This window comes from Lepisma saccharinum, chromosome 26 (assembly GCF_977018435.1).
Source record: "Lepisma saccharinum chromosome 26, izLepSacc3.1, whole genome shotgun sequence".
NCBI lineage: Eukaryota > Metazoa > Arthropoda > Insecta > Zygentoma > Lepismatidae > Lepisma > Lepisma saccharinum.
The window spans coordinates 9,382,675-9,409,385 of NC_139254.1; the positions used below are offsets into that span (position 1 = coordinate 9,382,675).

The 26,711-nt window shown below is 37.7% G+C and overlaps 2 protein-coding genes across 12 annotated transcripts in view; one reads left to right on the plus strand and one right to left on the minus strand.

Annotated features, from left to right (window-relative positions):
- omd (integrator complex subunit 5 omd) overlaps positions 1–16,224 on the plus strand; it is a 49,896-nt gene extending 33,672 nt beyond the window's left edge. Inside the window, exons 8-11 of the mRNA XM_083112304.1 lie at positions 4,938–5,147; positions 8,576–9,708; positions 10,713–11,012; positions 15,893–16,224. Coding sequence (XP_082968430.1) covers positions 4,938–5,147; positions 8,576–9,708; positions 10,713–11,012; positions 15,893–16,105 — 1,856 coding nt within the window. The 3' untranslated portion in view covers positions 16,106–16,224. The remainder of the gene's footprint in view (positions 1–4,937; positions 5,148–8,575; positions 9,709–10,712; positions 11,013–15,892) is intronic.
- A 5,588-nt stretch (positions 16,225–21,812) lies between these two features.
- The window catches only part of Rfx (regulatory transcription factor Rfx), a 232,568-nt gene continuing 227,669 nt past the window's right edge, over positions 21,813–26,711 (minus strand). For 9 of the 11 annotated variants that reach the window (XM_083112718.1, XM_083112713.1, XM_083112722.1 and 6 more), the window contains one exon: positions 21,813–25,449. In XM_083112718.1, coding sequence (XP_082968844.1) covers positions 25,222–25,449 — 228 coding nt within the window. In that variant the 3' untranslated portion in view covers positions 21,813–25,221. The remainder of the gene's footprint in view (positions 25,450–26,711) is intronic. The other 2 variants (XM_083112714.1, XM_083112716.1) reach the window with 2 other exon arrangements.

Below are 26,711 nucleotides of genomic sequence, written 5' to 3' on the forward strand. Positions count from 1 at the left end.
AATAAATTGTTTCCTGGTACTTGTTACCAGATCGACATCAGAGTTTCAGGAAATATGGGAAGACACAGCAGGGGTAGAGAAAAAAATTTCACTTGCCTTATGTAGTAACAGGAGAGTTCTTCCAGTGAATTCCAAGACATCTGTCCCCAAGAAATATGAAACTACTCTTTTCTTTAAATCCGTGTTTTCAATGATATTACTTTGTTTGCATGCTATACCAGCACAGTTTAATGGCATATGAATCACTGTAAGTAGTAATAGTCTAATAAACCAAAATTTAATCAATTTTTATCCAAATGATAATGAATTTTGAAGTAGGATTTTGCTCCAACCTTCCCACGCTGGACCATCTGGTATTTGGTATAATGAGGTAGCTCCACTCATGGGGTGTCCGCGGCCACATGGCATACTTTATCCAGAACTTCCTATACGATCGCTATTTCCATGTATGTGTTGGGAACTCGTATTCAGATGTTCAACAACAAGAGAAGTGTGTTCCGCAGGGCAGCGTACTTAGTATGACTCTGCGATAGCCTGTACATGGTATCATATATGTGGACGACCTCGCAATTTTTTGCTCCTCACGGAATCTCGCATCAGCTTCCCCTCTGCTCCAATTGACCATAAACAGTTCGGTTGAGTGGTCCTCCCAAACTGGTTTCAGTGTCTCATCCGAGAAATCCACATGTGTTAATTTTGTGGTCAACCTACCTGTCATGTAGGCATCCGAGGGAATGAAGCAGCTGATGCTGCCACCAAGCCTGCCGATGCAGATGGTGACGTTCTCATCCACTTTCTGCCAGCTAGGGACTTGCAGAATGTTTTTTTTTTTGTTCCTCCCTCCTTGAGATGTGGCGGACAGAGTGGGATGAGGTCGTCATTTGCTGCAAGGGCTGGACCCTCCGCTGTGCTGTACCTGCAACGTTGCATTAAGTGTTCGGCACATTCTTCTCGAATATAACAATTTTAATTACCTCACGCCTCCCCGATGGCACAGTGGTAGCATCGTCGCCTTGTAATCAAGGGTTCCCAGGTTCAATACCTGGTGGAGGCACAGAGTGGTTTGGATCCCATTTTAAACTGTAGGTTTAGTCCCGATTAGTCTTACTGTGCATAAAGTGGACTTAAAACTCCAAATCAATTCATTACCTCAGGCAGAGTTTTAATCTTCACAACAATTTGTCATTTATGGTGGGAGACAACAGTGTTTTAGCCATTTTTTTTTCTAGAAGAGCACGCCTCTCCCATTGTTTTAATTTTTAAATTATCCTTACCTTTTTTAGTATGTTGTGTTTGTTTCATGCACGTCTTTTTTAACCTTTCTGAAGAGGCTCTTTACACCCCTTTTTAACCCAAAAGGTAAGAGTTCTAGATAAGAGGATATTTCCCCATACACATTGGTAAGTAAAGGTAGAGGTAAAGTGCTCCTCTGTGCTTAGCACCATGCCATGAAGGCATATAGGGGGTGTGGGGGTAACGCCCTACACTTCCTTGATCCGGTCTTGAGTGGGGGTGATGTGATCAGCATCACGCTCCTGACTGCTTTTACCCCCCAGGGTTTCCCCCAGGTACCCATGTCATTCGACGCTGAGTGGGCACCAACATTAGAAAAGTTCCTGGATTTGAACCGGCCGGGGATCGAACCTGGGACCTTTAGCATGGTAGGTAGTCAGACTAGTTACCGACTGAGCCCGTATGTGTCAACGTATCCAAAACTTTTAAGTCAATAAACTTCCATACCTAGTACACGACTGCTAAACCCATTAAACCTTCGTCTCTATCGACGTTACAATTCAATGCTAGTGCCTCTCTTACAGTATCAGCTACAGAAATGTTGGCAGTTCTGTACTCACCTATACTTCACCAACAAATTGATTATAATTAATAGTTAGGGACCTTGATTTTTCACAAACATGATAACCCAAAAAATTGATAATTGTTCCAAAAGAAAGTTTATGTATGTTTGTGATCATACTTTTCATGCATTCAAAATCTCGAAATAATGCAAATTTGACATAATGCGAACTCTGACCTTTTTTTACGAATTTCAACATATTTTGTGCTTAAAGAATAAAATGTACCATATTAACACGTTTACATTATACTCCAAATGAAAGTATGGTGTGTGTTATGTGTGGAATAATTCTGACAGCTACATGAAACCACATGTGAAGGAATGTTTCAAACAATTTTTAGCTTTTTGTCCAAGCATTGTGCATCATCATTTGAGTTACGGGGTTCTGATGGAAGACCGAGCGAGTGTGCATGTATTGTTGCGCCAGAGCTTTTGATTGATTGATTGATTTAGTTACTGTATTTTACTTCGCTTTTCAGCCACTTTTGGCTAATGGCGAAGATGAGGATGAATGATGATTTCATGAAGGGACATTCACAAATAACACCCATGCGAAGACCAGGATTTGAACCTGGGACCTCTGGCATCACAGTGTGGTCGCACCAGAGCTGTCATATCGGTATTTGTCATGTGAGAAATAATGGAAAATAAGTTCCTCAAAAATCATTTCCTACGTATGACACGGTCATAATCAATGTTCAAAAGTCATCGGCCATGAGACCTACAAATTAAAATACTAGTTTAAAAACACAATGTATATTTGTCAGAAAAGTGTGCTAAAATACAAACGTGAATCTTGGGAAAATTAACACTGAGGAGTATAAAAAACAACATCAAAGAAATGAAGTCCTTATTAATAGTTCGTATCAAACTTAATTTGAAATCCATTTTATGCTCAGATAGATTGAGAGACTTACAGTTTATATTGCGATCAGAACCATGTGCCCTGTACAGAGGATTGAACCTTGAATCCTTTGAATATAAGATGACGTTATTAGCCAATCCAGAGGTCCAGTGAGGTCATAGGTAGAATCCAACATGTGGGATTGCGATGACAACTTAGAGTTTTGTGCAATCCCTTGTTAAACTCATATATGCTAATCTAATTCTCTACAGTTTAACCCATAAATGCTGAGGCTGATTTTTCGTGTGCTGGGCATGTTTTCAGCTGGAACTTTAGAATTCCGCAAGGTTTTAAATAAAAATTTGTATCTTGGAAACTGCGAATGCTAGAGTTACAGATTTTAGCCCATTTTGTTCAGTACAGATTAGGCTATAAGTAGGGAGCGGAAGTTGATGAAATGTCATCTTTTTTCTGACATCTCGGACATGATGCCCATTAAATATACACAATATCACACTTCATCTAGAACCTAAAAAAGGTAATTTTAAAGTGAATTTTTTTTGCATTTTTTGCCAATTTTATGGTTTTAGGTCATTTTCCCTGATTTTCGGCATTTTTCCATCATCGGTGTATTGTTTCATCATATTTTGTCACTTCTTTCATTTTGGTAATATTCTTGAGTCGATTCAGCAAGGTGACATATATATATCTCGCAGGATTGGAATTTATGAGCAAAAGAAATGCGGAACTGGTGACAGTCTTTGTTGTGTCTAGTGAAACCACCAGGTGTCCATCTGGGGCAAACTCAAATTTAAGATCAGATAAGGAGATTGCATTTTGTTTAATTTCCTTTTCATTTAAATTTTTAACCCGAAACTAACAAATTCCATGGTCATTTTTTACGTCATTTTTTCATTTTTAGGACATTCTATAGGTCATATACCTTTATTTTTTAGGTCATAAACTTCCGCTCCGTAGCTATAAGCCTATGGCAAAAAAGTGTTTTTCTTTTTATATATTTTTTCACAATCGGAAATTTGGTGGGCCACCACATATCCAACGCCAAGACATGAGGATTCAAAGGTTTCAAAACAGTACCTACATATTGCCTGGTATGTGTTTCATTCTTGTGTGAAGAATTGTGCACTTGCACTTTTTCGGGGAAAAATATATTATCTGATGTAAAAGCCATACTTCTTTTCAGTGGGAAATTTAGAATTGCCCCCCTCCCCCCCTCTCTCTCCCAAAATATACCCAGAATCAAATTAATCTTTGCTATTGAAATACCTCAAGGCTCATGTAGCACTCAAAACATGTATCTCTAAACATTACATGTGTCACAGTATGTTCCAAAGTTAAAAGTGCTCCACATGGCATGTATATCACATCTGGTGTTGAAGGGTCAAAGTGAGATCTGAACCATCGTGCAATATGCCTTCAAAGGGATTGAACCTGAGATTCATTGGTTAGCATAGGTCAATGGACCAGTCGATTTCTGTATATACAGCGTTATTCAAAAATAATGGAACAAAAGTAAAGTTAATTTATTTTTAAGTGAAAAGAGATACAAAAGCTATCCTGGTGGGAAAGAAGAAAGGATTGTTGTAAATGTATATCCTGTGGTTGTAGTTGACGTAAAATCCGCTAGAGGCGCTGCTTGTTGTTGGTAGCTAAAATGGCAACAACGAAGGTAGAGCAAGCATATTGCGTAATGGAATTTGCACGAACAGGGGCAGTTGTTACAGTTCATAGACACTTTCGTGCGAAATTCAAGAAACAACCACCACATAGACACTGTGTACGTTACTCCATTACCACAGGACCTGGATAATTTAAGGCAGCGCATCTCTCATGCAGTGGAGCTGATAACCGAGACTATGTTGGAACGCGTCTGGCAAGAAATGGATTATCGTTTTGACATCTGCCGTGTTACCCAGGGTGGTCATATCCAACATTTGTAATTGCCCAGGTAAATTTACAACTTTCCTTTCGTTTTTCCCACCAGAATTGCTTTTGTATCTCTTTACACTTAAAAATAAATTAACTTGACTTTTGTACCATTATTTTTTAATAACCCTGTATTTCCAGAAACAAAAAGGAATAACATTTATAATTTTGTGTAAGCAACTAATTTCCAGGCTGATTGCCCTTCATAAATCAGAACATGGTAGACTGCACAATGGAGACTGTCAAAAGACTTAAGTCACTTTATTGATTAAATGATACGTTCATTTCCAGTGACCCCAAGCATGCTGCCACGGTTGGAACAGTTGGCACCAGAATGGTGCAATTACTTCGGAGGCAGCCGAGCTCTGGAAGATTTGGTGGTGCACCTGGCCCTTGGCTGCGAGCAGGGAGGGATACAGATTCTACAACTTCTGCTGAAGGCCGCTTCACCTGATACTGGACTCTCTCCCAATGTTTCTGCAATTAGCCAGGAAGTTCTTGGTATGTATACATTTTCCACTTCTATTTTGTAGCCTGCGTATGGGTAATCACAGGATAGTTAAAAATCATGATTTTTGTTTTAAAAAAATATTTTTGATGATTTTTTTTATTTAAATTGATTTTTTATTTATTATAAAAAACACTTAAAATTGCTTGTATGGTTTTCGATACGATACATATAGATATGTCTTTTTTCATAGAATGGCTTTTTCTGTAAATAGTCCTGTAAAATATGTGAACAGTTTGATTAACCCCTTCCCTGTGAAATTTTCTGACAAAATGCCTTCCCGTTCTGTGTATTTTTTTCTGAGTTTGTGTAGTAATATTTTTAAGTAGCTACTGCTTCAGCACAATTCATCCGAGTATCATGGTTCATACGTCTTTCTCTTCAGAATAGAACAGGCTTTCAAATGGTAATATGCACATGTGTACATCAAGTATGAGGAAAGGGAAATCGGGGATAATTCGGGAAATTTCCCTCCGAAAAATCCCTTTTTGTAAGTTTGGGGCCCTCTGGACCGGCTCTGGATATAGGTACCCAATCGTAATCTACCTTGAAAAATACTATGGTTTACACGTTATTCGTCTGCGAAGTTTCATTGCAATATCTTCAATAGTTATGAAGGAAAAAATATTTTGCAATCCTGTTTGACGATACTAATCGGGCATAATTCGGGAAATTTCCCTCTGGAAAATCTTTTTTGGTAAGTTTGGGGCCCTCTGGACCGGCCCTGGATATAGGTACCCAATCGTAATCTACCTTGAAAATTACTATAGGCTATATGTAATGCATCCGCCATGTTTCATTGCAATTCTTCAATAGATATGAGGGATAAAATATTTCGCAATTCTGTTTGACAATACTATTAGAAACTCTCAAACTCAAAAACCAACAATAAATCACCAACATTTCAAATAACGCAATACCAAAAGAAATGTACCTAAAGCAACTGACTAAACGCAGCACACAAACGAACTCACTTTTGCACTTGGTCAGCATAACACAAAAACAGTTTACTTCCTCTGAACTACTACTTCTTCTTCTTTGTCGGCACTGAAAATTGTGACTAAATAAAAGGTCATTGTTTCTTCAATAGCAAAACATATGTTTCATCAACAAAAAACACATTCAACACAGGTTACTTCAGTCAGAGATGTTCGCAGACATAATATTACGCCCAACACAGAATAAGCAACAGTGACCAAGGGCGTACTATTGTGCCGAACACGGGGAAGGGGTTAAAGCAAATAAGTTATATGCAAATATACATTTTTCTGTTTGTGATGCTGTACATATGAACCTACCATGGAAATGTTTGTTGAGTATGTTAATAAAAACTATAATAATTTCACTAACTTTTCTTCCAGCGACAATAAAACATTCTGGATGTACTATATGTATAATTATAAAAATTAGGGGGTACAATTTTTTTTTATAGTGTTTGTAGCTGAATTTTGTCATTTTTTTTAAATGTTGGTTGGCAAAATATCAGCTACCATGTTTATTTACAGTTTAATGATAATAACACTATTTACGGTTTAAAATTATTAGTGTTTTGTATATTATTCTACACAAAATGTTTGCTATTTTTGGCTATAAAAATTATTTAATTTTAAATCAAGAGAAATGTAATTGTGTTTACAGTTTATGTATTACATTTGCTTTTGTACGAGCTTCACCCGTTCAGTACATATATTTTGTTCCCTTTCTTACAGACCAATAAATACATTTCAATGATTTCAAGATTAATGTACTTTCACCAAAAGTGATTGATATCTACAAAATCCTTTTGTACATTATTCTGTAATTCATTCCTTTGAAGTGATTTAAATCTGATTTTTTCAAAATCCACCTTGGGTAATCGTGCCATTTTATGTCTTTTTATTCTTAGTGTTCCTACGTATTGATGTACTTAACTGTAAATTTTTTATGTTGACAGCATTGCGAGGACAGTTGGAAAGATTGTTGAAAGGAAGTAGTGGCCGCAGTGGTGGCACACCTCGGTACTTAGATTTACAGGGTGCTACTTGCCGGCAATTCATTGAATTCCGTGAATAATGCATGAATTATTGGCTCCGGGAATTATGCGTCAATTCTGCTTGAATTTTACCCCATAGACGTGAAAATTTGCAACTTTTATTAATCAAAATCTCATTTAATTTATTACATATTTATTAATGCCCTGAGGCAAGTTTTTCACAATTTAGCTTTCATTTTTATCGAGGAAGGAAAAGAAAAGAAAGCTGCATGGAAAATAAAACAGAATTCTCTCAATCTGTTTGTTTTGTTATTGTCCTTTGCAGAACAATCTATCTGACATACGAAACATTATTGCAAGATAAGATGTCTTGAAGTTGATTAGGTAAATTTGAAATTCTTATAAAATTAACAATTTTTTCGTAGATTACTACATCCCGTAACATTTGAGACTTGAGTTTGTAGATGTTCAAATGAATTGAATTAGAATTTTTGGTTAAATTGTATTCACACAGACCCTTCATATTGTTAATATATTTGTGTGTGTGCAGGGAGGGGGGGTGAGAGGCAGTAATATGTAAGGCTGAAATAGGGAAAACATGTGTTTCTACCCTGGAAGTTTTGCAAAGTTCGTCTTGAAAACCGGGAATTATACTTGAATTTTATCATGGTCCTAGAGTGGCCACCCTGTTTTAGTTCACTATTCCTTGGCATCTTTTCCACTTAGTGGTGAGTTATGTTATGTAGCATCACTTTTTTTGTCACTTTTGGCTAATCTTGATGATGGGGGATCTTTAGTTGAAATTGATGAAGAGACACTATGCTCAAGCTATGATTTGAACATTGGAATTCCTGGTGGCGAGATCATAAGTCAATGACTTTTTAATTCTCTGATAAATTGTTATTGATATCAGAACAGCTATCCTATTTTTGCATGACCGTTTGAAAACCTAACATGTTTTAAAGGCCAACAGGTGGTGTAGTCCTTCATACTTGATTTTCATTCTAGATTCCATATTGACCCTCTCATGGCATAGTGGTAACGTCATTGCCTTTTAATCATTGCCTTTTAATAAAGGGGTTCCAGATTTGATACCCGGTGGATGCACATAGTGATTTGTATCCCACTTCAAAGTGTGGGTCCAGTCCCGATTAGCCTTTCTGTGCATTTAAAAACTTTAAAAACCAAACCCAGATACTGTATTTAAATTCACTTAATGCTCAGACACTGATCAGGAATCAGGACTGAAGCTACAGTTTGAAGAGGGATCAAACCGATGACACTTGATTGTAAGGTGACAGCATTACCACTATGCCACCGGGAAAGCCTGAAAGTTAGACAAGATCCTGTGCATATGCTATGTTGGTAGAAGGTATTATTTTGTTTCGAATCTGCCAGTATATTTAGATAGAAAACGTGAACTGAAGAAATCAATGTCTTGCGTTCCAGAATTACTTCTTCAAGAAATGGATCTTCTGCTTCGAGGTTCAGGATCAAGAAGCGGACCTGTCCACCTGTTGACTTCAATCCGGAAGGAGTTGTCGGTGGTGCAACCTTTGCTTTTAAGCACTGAACCGTTGCAGGTTCAAACTGCCGTCCGGTTGATTCCTCTTCTCGGACATCAAATCCCAACCGTAGTGGTGAAATCAGTGTCGTACCTGTTGTGCCGTGCCACGTCAGATCAGCATCTTGGAGCCCTGTTGGAACTGGTTCACGAATCTGCATGTCTTCTACCATCACTGCTTACTCAAGCATTGGACCAAGTGTTGCACGAAGCAGCAGGCTCGCAAAACAACTCCGCAAGCAACGGCCAGCTGTGGCTGAACTTGGCAAGGTTAGTGAAGCACGAGATGCAGCATAAGAAAGGGAAAACGTATTTCCCTATTTCCAGTGCGATATATGACAATTTGGGAAAGGCCTCAGAGTTTCTTCGGCTCAAAAAAGTGTGCCATTTAGTGTCCGAGGTTCTGGACCTCGTCATAGTGCCGGATGACCGAGAGATTGGTGTTGCGTTGACCCTCAGTCTAACACGAGCTGCCGTGTCGTACTTTTTCCTGTGTCTGGAAGAGAGTGAGGTGAAAAGAAAGTTACACGGGACGCGCTTAGCCTGCCGCTTACTCGCACGGTTGTCTACGAACTCTTGTGCAAAAGCCCTGGCTCTTAGAGAACTTCTAGAGGATGCGTTCTTCATGAAACCCTCGTACCTGTTTGGCAAACGAGAATCGGAACCCTTGCCTTCCCCGGAAATCAGATTGTTGGAGGAGAACCAAAAGCAAGGCACCATCGCGCTGTTGCCTCAGCGTCATTCCTCGGTGTTTCATGCTGGTGTTATCGGCGACGGACCGAGACGAAATCCAAAAGTGACAGTTCTCTCGTTAGACGTTATCACAACAAACTCTCAACTCCTTGTTGAGGTTGTGAAGGCATGTTGCACGCAGACCAACTTGGCAGAAGACAAAACTCCTTCGCCCCATCCTGTCTCTCTGGAAGCAATGACGATCGTGTCCCTGCTTCTCGTAGAATTGATCTCTCCTGATGTCATGTACAATGGTTTGCCATGGCCTGAAGAAGAATTTTCCAAGGTAGGTAGTTGTAAAAGTTTATTTTTGTATGTGATCTTTATAGAACGGATTCTCTGGTGCTAAAAATGAGGGATTTTGGACTTTTAGGCATTTACATTGGCATCGATATTTATAATTAATAATAGGGATGGGACGATATGAAATTTTGGCCGATACCGATAAAGTACCGATATAAAATTTACCGATACCGATATTCTACCGATCCGATATAAAATTAGAAATGGTCCCAGAAGAACCTGAAAGGTTCATTGACCTTAAAAATGTGTGTTTCGAAGTGACTGCAGTGCAAGAGAAATTGCATATTTAGACATTTACTTTTTAAAAAAGTAGGGCATGGAGATTATCCATAAAAATTACAACAAAAATGGCAGAATTTTACACTAAACTATCACATATTTATCGATATATCGGATCGGTAAAATAATCGGTAATTTTACCGATACACTGATATGCCTATATCGGCCGATACCAATAGAGTACCGATTAATTGGTCCCATCCCTAATTAATAATAATAACTTTATGAATATATCATTTCAGTTGGAAATTGCATATAAAAGTACTATTTTCAGTGCAATGAATTCTATTCTTTAATTATCTGCAGAGTTGCCCTTGGCTAGGTACCATTGTTCCTCCAGTGCATGAGGGATGACTGAATCCTTGACCTCAGTAATCTATGCTGAATGAATTTGTGGTGAAAATGAATGGTTGTTCCTAATAAGTAATCTTTAAATTTAGGCAAAATGTTTAAAAGTTACTTTCAGGTACAGACTTTTAGGCATTTATAGGAATTTATGGTTCCTTTAAACATTTTAGGTCTATGCATGCCTCAAATCAATGGGTACCTGGGGGTAACCTGCAACATTCCCTAAATGTGCCTTCATGGCACTGGACACTTCATTGACATTCTATGATGTAAAGGTAAAGTTATGCTGTGTACATGAACTAAAAAAAATCCAAATATGCCGTATCGGTCCACCATTGATGCTATTTTTTTTTTAAATAGGTGACCGTGGAGCGAGACCTTCATGTTCGTCGAGTGTTTGATGAATGGCCCGTTGTCTGGGAGTTGATGACCCTGGTTGCTGCGTATCGCCCTGCACTGTGTTACAGCTCTGTGCTGCTGCGTGCCGTGGCAGCCACCTTAATATCCCAGTGGGCGTCGTGTCAAGTGAACAAGGCTAGCAACAATCCTCGGGTGTTGGACGTAACAATCCGTTTGCTGGACGTCATGTCTCTTGGGCAGCTGCTCCCTCCTCCACTCTCAAGCACTCGGGATGTTCTGGCAGATCTTGCACCACTTGAGGTAATTGTGAAAATGTATCTAGTATCTTGGCTTTTGCTTCCCGAGCACATTTTTCTCACGCTTCATACTTATATTGCATTTTTTTTTTGTAGTGGAACCTTGATTATAGGCTTTTTTTCAGAACAAGCTAACAGAACCTAAATGTGGGAAAATATGAAGTAGAGGAAAATTTTATAAAATTTTGCTATGTTGGCATCTTCAAGATTAAATATATAATGCGTATAGTGTACATGTAATAATTCAGGTACTCACGTTTCCCACGAAGCTATTTTAAGTAGTTAATTTCGGTAGCCACTGCCACCATCCTCGGAATTCGTTGTGTCGTTGCTTGGCACATTTCTTCCTAAATCGCTGCTAGGTGTGCTGTTCTCGCCTGTATGTGTCTTCTGCTGTTCACCAGTGTTAATTGCTGCAGTAAAGGAAGCCAGGTGTGGTGTGCCTGACCATATGTTGAGTTCATGGTTGTAGTGCATGATGGCGTCTGTTTCTTTGATTTTTGTGTCTATGAGTGTGTGTGCTTTGTATTTGAAATGTACTTCTTCAATTTTATGGTTGTGGAATTTGATATGCTTTGCAAGTCTGGTGATGGGTTGAGCTGTTTTTGCATTTGATAGGTGCTGCTGAATACTCTCACTGATGGGCCGGTGGATCTGCCGATGTAATGAGCCTTGCACTTGCATTCAGCATCATAGACACCTGGATTGTTGAAGGGGGAGAGGAAGTATCGTTTAAGTTTGTTTAGTTGGTCAGCTATTTAGGAGGTTGGTTTGTGTGCTATTGGGATGTTGTAGGGGCAGATAGGGAGGGAGAAGAGAGGAATAGTGAGGAAGTGGAAAGAAGCCAAGGAAATAGAGAAAAAAGTTGAAGGAATAATGAACTGTAATGGGGGTGCTAGAAAGAGTGGAAAGGATGAGAGAAAGGAAGGAGGAAAGAAGAAGGAAGAAAGAAGGAGTCCAGGAGATAAGGAATCTGTCTAGGTCCATTAGTGGAGGTATTGATAAGGCCAGACTCTTACCAGGTACCTGTCAATCACGTATCAGTTAGTGTCAATTACCTGTCAAGGAGATTCCACACTCAGGAATTCCTGAAATGAAATGTTCTAAGATAAGGACTGGTGCCTTCCTGTTGTTTTGTGGATGGACCCTGTCTGGGAGTGTGTATCTAAGATGATGTTTTGTAACTTTCATTAATTTGTGAAGTTTCGTCTGAAGAAAACCCTGCTAGAGGGTGTAAACGTTACGTTTTTATGTATATTTTTATACTATAAAGTTTGCGTTGGTGAGCATTTTAATGTTTCACTACTTTTGATCCAAGTAATAATGTTTTAGTCCTCCGACATTATAGTTATGTTATATTACAGGGTGTCAAGAAATCAGCAGATAGGTCAAGTAAGTCAAGGAAAAAGTCAAGAAATTTTGCTACTTTTTACAGTATAGTCAATTGTTATATACCTGCACTGGAATTTGATAAAATTGAATGTATGGAAATCTAAAATTGTGTTAAGATTTGTTCACTTTGTTTTTTAAGAATTACATTCTTGTTTGCGTTACTTTTTGCATAAATATTAAATAAAGTAATGAAGTCTGAAGCATTAATTTTTACAAGCATTAATAATTCTCTTGTTAAAGTACAGCAGTGGCTTAGCAGCTACCCCCACAATGCGGGAGGGCCCTGAGGTGTAGGGGCCCCGCAATATTTTCTCTGCGCTCCTGAAATTTTATATAATTTCAGAAATTCAACACATAGTGTCGGTTATTTCTCTAAAATACGAAATAGACAAAATGTAGGTCAACAATGACAAAATTTGATCTCTAAATTCACTCAGGTGAGCACAAAATAGAAACGCACGATCAGTGAACTTAGAATACGTATCAACAGAGTTACTGTAATTTAGGAGTCTGTGGATACCACAAATAACTTGACGTCTGTTTCATTTATTTATTTTCATGTGGAAGGTGGTCGAGTAGGTTCCCAGGAACATATCATCATAAGACAATCTCTGTGATAATAAGCAGGGGTGTACTGGCTCGAGCAAAGGGGCCCTGGCAACTTAACCTGTAGGCCCTCAGAAATGCCGTATTAATGTACTTGCTCGAAGATCGCCTAAAATAGGGAAAAAAATCCCTCAACTCACATCTTTATAGATGTACCGTGTGTCGGAATCTTTTAGAGTATAAATTGTCTGCAGTTATGAATCCAGTAGGAAGGTTCAATTGCTCAAACAGTCTGTTTTCTATTGCCACACAAACAAGAAAACTTGGTAATTCATGAACTTTTACCACTATTATTATTTTTATGTGTGGTATTTAAAATGTAACTTCCCACCAAATATTTTCAAAGGGGCCCAAGCATTTTCATATTTAAATAAGAACAGACATATTTCCAACATAGTCCACACCTGTTAAGTGTTACAGATTATTTTCGATTTTTAGCTGTATTGTGACAAGGTAGTTCAATTTTATTTCAATTGTTAAACACTTCAAAGGGGGGTAGCTAACTTTTGTACGTCTGTTACCCTCTGACGTTTTTGATGATATACATATACGTTGTAGTATTTTAGATTTTTTTTTTTTTTAACCAAGGGGCCCCCCAATATTTTAGTTGCAGGGGGGCCCAGGGCACTTCGCTACGCCACTGAAGTACAGCTTCAGCTTTCATCTTAACCGGCCTTGTGGTAGGTTTTTTTTCAATTGAATAAAAATATCTGTTTTCTTAATTTTGCAAGTATGCCCAAGTAGGGGACGATTAAATAGATGTTAAGAAAAATGAAAGAAAGGCCAAGAATTTTGGATTTGTTATTTATTATATTTGTTATATACTCTGTTATTAGTTATATTTTAGTTATGGTAAGGGGTTAGACCCCGTGTAATGTAAGTGGTGCAAAATAGCCTAAGTGCTGATGCACCCAAAATTTCAATCAATTATATAAAGTTACACTGGTCTGTCATTTTTACCAGTACAGTAATTTCTAGCTGTTTTTTGCTAGGGAAAATTCTTTTGTATTTTTCATCGCTTTGCTACTTCAGTGGTTTCATGGCAATAGTGATTGTCCAAAGAATGAACAGTAGAATTGAAACCCATGTTTCCAGTATAAGGTATCTACTTGGGTTCCTGGTCAAATACATTAATAAACTTTTAGCAGACGGGAGTTTCTCCCACATGTTACCCTCTACACACAGGAACTTTTCAAGGATTTGCTTTCGAAACTTGCCATGATGTACAAAAAAAATCATAGCCTGAGAACTATTTGTCCTATAGAGATGATTTTTATTTTTAGTCTAGCTTACCCGAGGAGAGCCTGTCAGGCCCACCATCTCTTCTTTTTCAATTTTTCAACTGTTAATATTCTTATAAGAAATTGAAAATAAATTGCATTGTTCCTAGGGTGTTCCCAATATCCTGCATTACTTTTGGAAGCAAAATCCACTTGGCAGGCCAATCAGGCATTACCTTTTCAATGTTTGTTCTTCACGACACTCATGCTGGTGATAGTGCACAATTGGTTGGTAATGATAGTACTTTTGTAATTATTATAATTGGTATATAACTGCACCTACATAAAAATAGCACTGATGAAACAATTAGTATTTTTTAATGTTTTGTGAAATATATATGTGATACTCTTGCAATAATTAACTAACTCTCAGCCTTGGAAGTGGCCCCGGTGCTCACCCAGCGTGGAATGACATGGGTACCTGGGGGAAACCTTGGGGGGGGGGGGGGTAGAGGCAGTCAGGGGCATGATCACATCACCCCCACTCACGATGGGATCAAGAAAGTGTGGGCCCCCACACCCCTATACGCCTTCATGGCGTGGTGCTAAGCACAGGGGGAGCACTTTACCTTTTTTTTTTACTCTCTAGCCTTCTTAAACCCGAAGGTTCATGGCTGCAACAACACAGGCATTCCATCTGTCCCTATCCTGAGCAAGATCTATATACTCTTTTCCATCTCTACCGATTTCCTTTAGGTCCATCTCAACGTTGTCCCTCCATCTTCGTCTTGGCCTTCCTACAGGTCTCTTACCATCAGGTTTCCCAACAAGAATCCTGTAAACTCCTCTTTCCTCTCCCATTCGTGCCACATGGCCTGCCCACCTAAGACTTCTTGATTTAATCATTCTAATAATATCTGGACATGAATACAAATTATGTAGTTCTAAATTATGCAACCCTCTCCACTCACCTGTCTCCTCATCCCTTTTAGGTCCAAATATTTTCCTAAGGATCTAATTTTCAAATACTCTCAATTTATGTTCCTCTTTCAATGTAAGGGACCAAGTTTCGCATCTTGCAATAATTGGTTATTGTTTTTTATTAATGATAGTAATTTTTGTAATTATTATAATTAATATAAATTGGTATTCGGCACATCCCTGTGGCCATTATTATAGACCAAAGTGAACCAAAAAATACAGCATGTAGCAATGGGATGGGACATTCCTACAACCATGCAAAGTTTCGTTGAAAATAACCCAATATTTCTTGGGGGAAATATAATAATTATGTGTAATTAAAGTAGTGTTGGTAGCTTACAGAAAATATTTCCTGAAAATTACTTGGTAGTGTTAGCCCTGTGGATGTTGTATGAACCAAGTTTTTGTTTTCATTATTACATCTAAAAGTAAAATATATCAGGAAAACGCTGTGGTTGGAGTGTAATAACCCAATTTCTAAGTTCTATCCCATAATGTTGTTAGGGGAGAAAATCAACATTTTCAAATTACATTTCTTAACAGTGGGTATATTGTTTTGTATAACAATAAAAAGACATTGAATTTTTGAGAAATAATGATTTAATTGCTGCCACATGGTTGTCTTTTCTAAAGATTAAAGTATGTTTTCTCCTGCATTTTATTTAAGTTATGTTTCTACTTGCAGGTGCTCCATCTATTGAGAGACGTGTGGAACTACATGAGGGACAATGTGCCATCTCCGGCATTGTTCAGCAGGGATGCATCCGGGCTCATTTGGAGAGATTCGTCTTTGGCTAAGCCGGATGTTCAGTACACTCACCATTTACGTCTTTTGATGCAGAACAATGTGCAACACTTGGGAAGTCTGTATTCTCAGCTGTTTTACTCTGATGAATGATTTTTTTATCGTCGAGGTCGATGAGGTTTGTACATTGCATTTTTATACGAGAATTATTTATGTAACTTTGCAGGAAATGTGTTGCAATGTAATAAATTATGATGATCATTTCTTCTCAACATGGTGCGAGGTATTAATTTCTAGTCTGTCTTTGGCCTTTATTGGTGATTTTAACCCTTATTTTACATTTTCCCACATTATACATTCAATCTGGATGGTTTCAACATAGCAAAATGTTATAAAATTTTCCTTGATTTTACATTTTCCAGGATTTCAAGTTTTTTCAGTATGGTCCCCTGAAAAACGTAAAATCCGAGGTTAGATCAGTTTCTTCTGCATTATTGGCCAATATCATTGGTACTGAAATATTGACTTTTGTATGCTTCAGTTCAAAAGAATTGAGCCCTTGGTTTGTACTTTCAGAGAAGAAACCTAAACCCCAGCTTAGAGATGTGGTAGTCTAGTCGGTAGGTCAACTGACACACATGGGAGAATGGTTCGATTCCCGGGTTGGAATTGTTTCAGCCTTGTCCCTGCATAAAGCAGCTCTGGGGCTCACCAAGCTTCAAACAGCAGGCTGCAATACGCACAGTGAACTTTACCTTACCTTTTATTTAACCCTGGCTGACTGCTGTAATTTTATTTCAAATCTATTGCCTAACCAGCTACTCCACAATTGCCCGAGTAATTTCTTAGTGCACCAGATTTGCAATAAAATTGCACATGTCCTAGAGGTGCTCTCTAAACGCAGTGTCAGAATAAGCATAGTTAAAAGCACTAGACAATAGATTAACCCTTTCCTTGTATACGTGTAAGCGTGGTGCTCGACCAAGTAAAATACCAGGTGATCCGTTTGAGATGTCAGATAGTAAACCTTTATACACAAGAGATTAATGTACGTATCTGTGAGCAGTTTGCTGTAATGCTGTAATATGAGCAGAAAGGATGTAAGTTTCGAATGAGTGGAGGTTTACTGACTTCAGCCACATGGCGGCGCTAATGTACATGGTAACAAAGATGGTGACCACGACACAACAACGCATACAGTATGTCGTATGGTATGCAAAATTTTCGAGTATTACATGCATGCTCCTGCCGCCATGCAGCTGAAGTCAGTAAATCTCCACTCATTCGAAACTTACATTCTGACATCTCAAACGGATCACCCAGTATAATCTTTTAAGTTCTTTTAGGCATGGATAATGAATGGCTTTTCTGGCCCTGTGTAGGTGTCGTTTGTAATGTCATTGGCCAGAAGATATCATTTGTAGTTGGTGCCACTGCTCTCAGGCCATGCAGACATTATTTTTATGACAGTCTACATTTGAGCGAATACCAAGCATGTAACAATTTTCTTCAAAATATTTTATTTCTTTGCCCATTGAATTAATGTTGTTTCACTATTTTTTGTTATGATTCTTTGTGAATTATATTATTTGTCTCCATTCACTTATTACTGCTAACATTTCCTGCTAAATGAACTTTGAAATCTTATAATTAGCACAGATGAAGAACAGATCCAAGCATGGATTGCCGAACCAAATGATCAGGAAAGAGAAGACCTGGGCCGAGTGTTTGAACAATGTTGTTGAGACATTCAACATTGATCAAGATAGCAACACTGATTATTCTGCTTATCAATGAACCATTCATGTTCTCCAAGCACCATTTGAAATATTATAGTATTTCATTGTGCCATCGTCGCAGACTTTATGCAATTTTTTTCTGCAAAAAAGTGACCATAATGTGAAGCTTTAACTTTTTAAAATTGTGCTGAAATTACCAAAACTTAAAAATCATTTCATGCAAAATTAGGATGCATGGAATACTCTTGAATTTGCGTTAAAATCGAATAATTGTCCAATTGACACAACATTTCTTACAGTGTAACGAACATTTTTCTCATCTGAAAACAGTTATTGATTTGTGTATTATATATGTACTATATATGCACTTGAGAAAATTTACTACAGTGTTGTGAAGTACCGACTTACAAAATTTAAGCTTCTGTGCCGCCGCTGTAAGTGGCGATGCGGCAATGATTATGCCATGACTGGATAGGAAAATTTTCATTGGAATTGACCAAACATGTGATATATAAAGGATGAGTCATAAACATGGTTTCACATTTGAAGAGTGTAATGGTGAATGGCATATGCAACTTGAAACTTTATTTTCATTTTATCATTTCAGAGGAGTCAAGCTCTCTAGCTCACTTCATTAGCCAATATTGCGCTGAACCTGCAGCAGCATGAACATTTGCATACCAGAATGACCATGAAGGCCATGTACATAGCAATGGACTTGAACTAAACAACAATTTAATGTAAGCAGTCGTTTTCTCCACTTTCCCACAGTCGACGGCAACAATGTTACATTAAAATCACATCTCGCCAGTATAATAATCATTCTGGTATGCAATTGGCCACGCTGGAACTGTAACTTGCTGCTGCATGTTCAGTGCCATCTTGACTAATGACATAAGCTCAGGTGCATGACACTTATCTGAAATCGAAAAATTAAGTTTCAAGTTTAATATACAATTTCCATCTACATTATACAGTAATGCACTACATTTACTTAAAACATGTAACCATATTTTTATGGCTCACCCTGTATTTAGCAATAAATATTTACATACTATTTATTATGATAGATTTTAAAAACAATAAAAAAAAAAAAAAAAAAGAAATTCATGCGAGTACCGTCGTCACATGTACAGAAGGTTGTTTCACGTCCATGGTAACAAAGTTAGAACCCACCTCACCTTAAGGAAAATCATGACGCCACAAGCACAAGCGCCCGACCCTGTGGCCGAGCGGTTAGCACATCGTGCTGCGATGCCAAGGGTCCCGGGTTCGAATCCTGGTCGGGCTTGGTTGTTTGTGACTGTCCATTCATCAATTTCATCCTTTCATCACTCATCCTCATCTTCGCAAATTAGCCAAGAGGCACAAAACGCGAAGTAAAATAAACTAAATCAATCAATCAATGACGCCACAAGCGATGGTGCTCCACGTGATACCCCTGTCTTGCAGCAATGGCCCTGCAGCGGAGTTTCCATTGGAGGAGACTGCGTTGAAGAACACATTGGTCCAAACGATCATATTCCTCCTGACAAGCTTTCCAAAGACCCTCCATTGTGCTGGGCCGTCTGCTTCGCAAAGCTCGTTTCAACAACAGAAACCCACAAAAATCCATGGAAGAGGCATCGGGGGATTTCACAGGGATGTCTGTAAAGGTGATTGCATGAATGCCCGTTTCATGTGCCATCCGGTCTATGTATGTCTGCGTGGACTTTGCCGTATGACTGGAAGCCTTGTCCTGGTGGATGACAACATGAGATGTGTTGCTGCCATAGAGAGAAGGAAAATCATGTCTGTAAAGTGGCTCCAAAATATTCGTCTGGTAATAGGCTGCATTATTTTAGCCTTTTTTTCCACTCTGCACAGTGGAAGTTTGCCATTATGGCAGTAACCACCAACAACTATGAACCCGCGTGGAAAACTTTCAGCACATTCATGTACCCACTCAGATCGACCTCTTGCATCACGTGGACGATAGTAGATGGTCCTATTTTTACCACATCCCGACAGATACATCCATGCTTCATCCAGGGACACCACATACTTCCAGCGGTCCCCTGCCAGATGGTGTTCGTAGAGCTTCCGACTGTTGGTCTTCCTCTCCTGGACATGTGAGGCACGCAACTTACGAACTTGAGCCTTGTGCTTCCGCACAAGTTGTAAATCTTGGGCTATGATGCGATTTACAGTTGGAGGGAAACATTGCACTGCCTGTGCAATCGCTCTTTGCGTTGCAGGGTTTTCACATCGCACCAAGGATCTCACTTTCTGTACAACATCGGAGGAACGCTTGGGCTTCCGATATGTCCGAGATCCAACTTTGAGTGGTTCCAGCAACAGGTACGGCGCAAGCTTTATGGCGATTCAACAATGCATTGATGCCCTTCTTTGTCACATGGAATGCTTTCATGTGGCACTGTTTAATTATGTGGCTATAACTATAACCAACGTCGGAAAGGGCACAGATGTACCCCTCCAAAAAGACTGGAATTTTTGGTGCCATACAAACACTCACTCACACACCAACCATCGTCTTTGCAAGTCAACACACAGTACTTTCGTCCTACTGGCTCTGGCTGGTCTGTGCTGTGCCTACGTGCTGCTCCCTGGTGATCGAAATCGTTACCATCAACGTAGGGTTAACATTGCATCAAATTCCAGCCCATATTGATTTGTTGCATGACCACCTTTCCATTTAAAAAAATTGAGTCCCAAGATGGCCACCATGTTGATAACACCCCTTTAACTTGCCTCATGTATAGGAATGTTTGTACCTTAACTGTATATATTTTAATGGGCATTTACACACTTATGAACACCCTGTATTACAAGAAAGAAAGAAAAAGAAAGAAATAAAAAAAAACTAATCTCTGACCAGGTTAACACCCGACCATTTTGGTCAAAATATCCTATGGGGGAGTACATATGAAAGAAATAAAGCACACAAATCTATAGTTTTCCGATAAGAATGATATGATTTTGAAATTAACTGGCAACTATGCTTCAAATGTTATAACTTGTGTTTAGTGTACTGTGACAATTCATCATGGCTAAATACACGCTTCAAGAACATTTGGTTCTTATCCAAAAATTTTATGAAAATAGATGTTCTTTTGAAACTTGAAACAACATAATTTTGGGCAAAAAATTATCTTCACGGATGAAACTCATTTCTGGTTAAGTAGATATGTTAAACAAAATTGTTGCATCTGCAAAAGGTGACACTATGGTGTGGTTTATGGCATGGTGGCATCGGACCATTTTTTTTCTTCCCAAAACGAGGTAGGAGTTGCAGTTACAGAGACTGATGAGTGGTACCTGAGTGGTACCGATTGGTGTTAGCAGATGTTTTGTGGCCAAATTTAGATGAAATTGATTTGGAGGACATGTGGTTCCAACAAGATGGTGCCACATGTCACGCTGCTAATGTACTATCTACGTATTGCAAGAACAGTTTGGTGAAAGGATAATTTCAAGAAATGCAACTGTTAGTTGGCCTCCAAGAAGTTTTGATTTAACTCCTTTAGATTGCTTTTTGTGGGGTTACTTGAAATCTGTAGTCTATGCAGACATACCACGAACCCTTGATGCCTTAAGATTGAACATCGAACGCTGCATTCGTGACATTAGGCCCGAGTTATTGCACAAAGTCATCAAAAATTGGGTTCATCGAATTCACTCGTGTGCACAAAGTCGAGGTGGACACTTCTTAACTATGTTATTCAAAACATAATGTAATAACTATGCTTCAAAATAATATAAAAAGTTTCACGTTGAGGGGACTAAACAACGTGGTTGATAATATAAGAGTTAAGCGAGTTACTAAAGATATATCCGCAAAACTAACTTGTAAATGTTCTATTAATTTCGGTGGCCTCTTCCATCTTTACTAACTCTCTTACGTCTTATATAAAAAGTTTGGTTGTACAGTATGCACCAAAATATACAGTAATTAACACGTTCGAGGTGCACAAGTTTCAGTACTGTAGGTATATTTTGGCGCATACCGTATCTGAAATAGTTTTTATTTTGTTTCATTGTAAAATCATATTGTTCTTATTGGAAAACCCTATACTTATTTAAAATTCATTTCTTAAACCTATGAAAAGAAACACACTGTATACTTTCGTGGACATTGTTTACTTTCCACTGTACAAAACAAGTGTACAAAACAGATCTACCATCATTCAGTACAATGCTGTACACACATTGAATCACAACAAAAATTTTTCCAAGGCAGCCCGACTTTAAAGCAAATGGCAACAGTGTGATAAGGGGGTAACAGAGGGGGCTTCTTATAAATTTGTTGTAAAGTGTATAAGACTAAACAGTCTGTGTTGATATGTCTGTGAGGCACGCACAATACAGGTGAGACAATGGAAATATACATCATCTTTTAACCAAAACTATGGAAGAAGCAAAGCATGGTTGAACTATTATTCTTTTTAGCTGTAGCTGCCATCGGAATTTTGTCTTTTTTTTTTTTACACGTTTTTGTCAGGATAAATCCAGTATGGAAGAAAAATATACATTCATTAAACAATATATATATATTACTGTCATATTTACATTTTGAAAAGAAATTCAAAGGAAAATTATCACTTTTTTTTCACATACAATAAAACAATTCATAGTCCGTGCACCAGTCATCTTTTTCACTTTACAATTTACCATTCCAAAATATTTTTTCAGCAAAAATATTGGAGATCAGAACATTTTTTCAATGCATTGTCGCTTCATGGCAATTTCATTTATGCAAAATTAAAAATTCTACTTCAGTCGCGACCACTGGTTTAAAAATAAACTTCACGTAGGCAAGTCAAGGTTAAAATTAACACTATCATCACATATGATGTGGAGAACAAGTGTTGTTCTTTTCTTCGCTCGTGCTGTTTTCAACAGCTGTTAATTTTTGATCCACCTTTTTTTTTTTATAGGTGATGAACACATCCTCAATGTGAAGGCATTATTACCCCCTTTGCTTCTTCCAATACAACACAAAAAATGTGGAAATCTACAAAGATGATATATTTCTTTTTTTGTAAACAGCAAAACATGCAGTTACTTCACATTCCAAAAATACGTGTCTTAACATATGAGTCAACATACAAAATAATTTATACACTTTCTTCAACATGATTCAAATCATTATATCCAGAAGAGTGTGCGATCAAAGGAAAAAAAGAATGAACACCGTAAGGAAGAATACAAGAAATGCAGCTATTTCTGAAAGAGAATAAAAACACATAAATAATAAACATCAACAGTAGAGAGAAAGAGAAAAGTTAGTAGTCACTTTGCAAAGTCAACTTAGAAATTTTATACAAGGCTCGTTATTCAACATTACAAATATGGCACAAACTTTGTTCGTACAAGCCTTGCGTTGTCAAGTCTCAACAGAATAAGGATTAAATGAGAGAAAAAAGAAAAATACGTATCAATAAGGTACCACATCAAACTACATTTACATCAATCTTTGGTATGGATCATGTGTGTACAAGTATTATAGTACAACTTCGATTTCATTTCCCACACATAAAAATAATAACAATAATACCTTCCGTTCTGTCAAGACTTGGAAAAAGATAGTGATGGGGAAGGAAATTTAATCGAAAAAAGAAAACAAATGACTATCACCTGCCCAGGATAAATTCACCCAATATTCGTTCTTGTCTCAAGATCCACTTTTCTTGCACTCTACATGTCATCTAGAGGGTGCGTAGAAAAGGTAGACATCAGGATAATGAAAGAGAACGAACATAAGCTCGCCCTCTGCACTCTTCGACTAGGAGTGAAGCGTATCACATGGCACTCTCGCCTTAGAGTAGTACCATTTTCTCACCCTATTTTTCAGACACGAGAAAGATGATTCGTATTCTTTCCTCTACACCGTTTCTGAGATCAGTTTGAATCCTGTTTAGGGGGCGGTTTAAAGACATCTTCAACAAATAAATAAACTAGCCAAGGAAAGATATCCAACAACACAAGAAAAGCCAATTTACAAAATCTCCATTTTCAATAATTCATCACCAGTCTTGAATCCACCCCCTTTTCTCAATTTATATATATATATATATATTTATTTCAAATACGGACATCTTGCTGCTGTCTGAAAAATGGGTAACAAATACATAAAACGGACAAACCATTCACTTAAATTAATTATGAACATACAATACAATATTCTAATATATAATTATGCACACATCACCAAAAATTTTCACATTAAAACTACTAGAATATATTACTAACTTTGGTTCATTCAAAAAACTTAAAATCTGTAAAACCCAAGCTCATGTGGCAAGAAACAACCTTCAATGACATTTTCAAAATTTCACTGGGAATCACTTTCTTCCCTAAAGACTTAACACAGGTCTACGATTCACAAAGAGAAATTGAAGGATGTTTCCGTACCATCTTGCTAGATCTTTTATTTTCAGGATTAAAAATTATTAAGTGGATGGATGGATTTTGAGCAAAAACGCAGGAAGATACAAATTCTCTCAAGATTTGGTGTGACGTGCTTTTTTTTTAAGCTCTTAACTTTTTCCTTTTATTTTATATCAAACAAAAATAGTGACTTCCTGTACAGAAATCGGAAACATGGTGCTGTTCACACAACCTTTACATACTCAGCAGTTTTCAACTACAAGACAAAAGAAAAAAAAAAACATCATTTCACAATTTACAAATACCAAATCTTTATTCTGGAATGGCATGTTGTTATGGAAGTACATAGCTTGTATAATAAATTATATATGTATGCTTGTAAATATATATATATCTATACATACATTACCTACTGCACCCTGTATCAATGCTTTGAAAAGTAAAGCAACAGCGGCTGGATTCCTTTGAAGGATCCAAAGTGCCAATCCACACGCAACGTATCCGTTGCCGGCATTTAGTACACAAATTTAAGTTACGTTATAGTCATGTGAATAAATTTTCCCAATGTGGGCATACGGAACAAGAGAATGGAGATTACTGTCTCCATAGTAAGGGTTCTATCAACTTTCATTTGGCCCTCTTTTTTTATAGATTTAGGTGCAGTAGTCTTGTGGAATGTGGCATTAAGTACTTGATTTCAATTTTCGGTAACTCTCTATTCCCACCCCCTGTCGAGCACACCAATACTTTCGATCAATGAGGTAAACCACAGCACCATGAAACCAAATGGAGTACACACTCGTAACAAAATACTACACTCTCTTGCTAAAACTCTGGATAGCTTTTTAAAATAGTTTTGTGCACTCACTCTCATTTTTTTCTAAACTTACATTTTTCTTTTAATATCTTTAGGACCCCTTTTTTTTTTCTTTCAAAAGATTCTGGTCCCACTGTGAATTTTTTTTCCTGTCGTCAGGAAGAAAACACTTTTGGAACTAGAAGTGGGTTAATATTTTAAAAAACAACGAGTCTATTGGGAAAAAGAATGGCACTCGAAAAAGTGTTCACACCCACACAATAGTGAGGTGCTTTTTTTTTTTATCATAGCTGGAATAAAATGCAGTTACTCTGACAGCCCAGTTAGCTCATCTTCAGTCTCTTCGAGTGATGGCCGTCGCTGCCGCCGACTCCAAGGATGTTGGTTCCGGCCAGAGTCACCACCTTGCCCCCCATCGGCAGCACGTGGTTGGTCATCACCCCTCCGTTGCACGGTGGGCCAGGAGATGGCTGGGGCAGGCTGAAGCTGTTCATCGCAAGGCTCTTCTCCCCCAACGTGGACGGATTGGACTTCTGATCCAGACCAAACAACTACGTTAGAAAGTAACCAGACTTGACAATGCACTAGTGAATCTAGTCTTATTTATGCTTTGGTTCATTTGTACAGGTGCTGCTTGCGTGCAAATAACATTTGCCAGAACTGCCAGTAGGCACTGCTGACTGATCTCTTCGGCAAAAAATGTGGATGGGGCCACGTGTACTTATTATATCATTGATTGATTGATTGATGTGGGTTATGTTTATTTATATGAATATTTAGTTTTTGACAAAAACACGAAATGTGAAATATGTTTCTGAAAGGTGTGAGGTGCATTTTCCTACCCTCTTTTGTCATGAAATTTAAGTTTATTTACCGACACGACAACTTAATATTCTGGTAACTACGTACATAAATGTGTTATTAGAAGGGATATGTTTATTTTGTGTGGTAAGTGCAGTTTTTAAATCAAATTTAGCATTATAGTGTCAATTTTAAAAGCAAAATGTCATTTTATATACTGCTTTTGATCCATTTTTTTCACAGCTATAACACTGAAAATTAATTTTATTTACCAAAAATATGTGCCTCTATAGTTACGTTACTTCGCTTTTCTGCCACTTTTGGGTAATCACGAAGATGAGGATGAGTGATGATATGAAAATGCTGAAGGGACACTCACAAGGAACACTCGTGCTCTGGCTGGGACTCAAACCCCCCTTGTGGCATAGCATGCCAATTATATCAGCCAATAGAATTTTGAAAAATACTCTGATACCAGCACCAATACTTGAATATTGTAATAATTGAAATTATTTAGAACATTTATAATTATTAAAACATGTGGTGCATTAAAATATTCATTATGAATTACTTTGTGGTGTCTGCTAAAAAAATAAAAAAAAAACTTGACTATGATGACATAGTCTGAAAAGTAACACATTTCTTTGAATCTAAGGCAAACTTTTTTTTTATGTTGAAAATTTAGGCGTGCCTTGGATTCGAAGAAATACAGTTAAGTTAGTTAAGTGTGTCACGCTTAAAAAAAAATGTAGCGATGTTCAATTTAATTCATCTATGAAGCATATAGGCTACAGATGCTAATAATAATAATTTTTGTTCGTCAAATATGCAAATTATATGCATTCACAAACATTTAAACCTTAATTTCTGGATTGATTCCTTTTATTTACATGGAGTAGGACCACTTTTTGTGGAATGTCCCATATGCATTCCACTGCAACTACAGGAGTAGTTAAAAAAATTCCTTAATCAGAAAAATAAAATCGATGTTTTTGAAACGAGAAAAATAGCC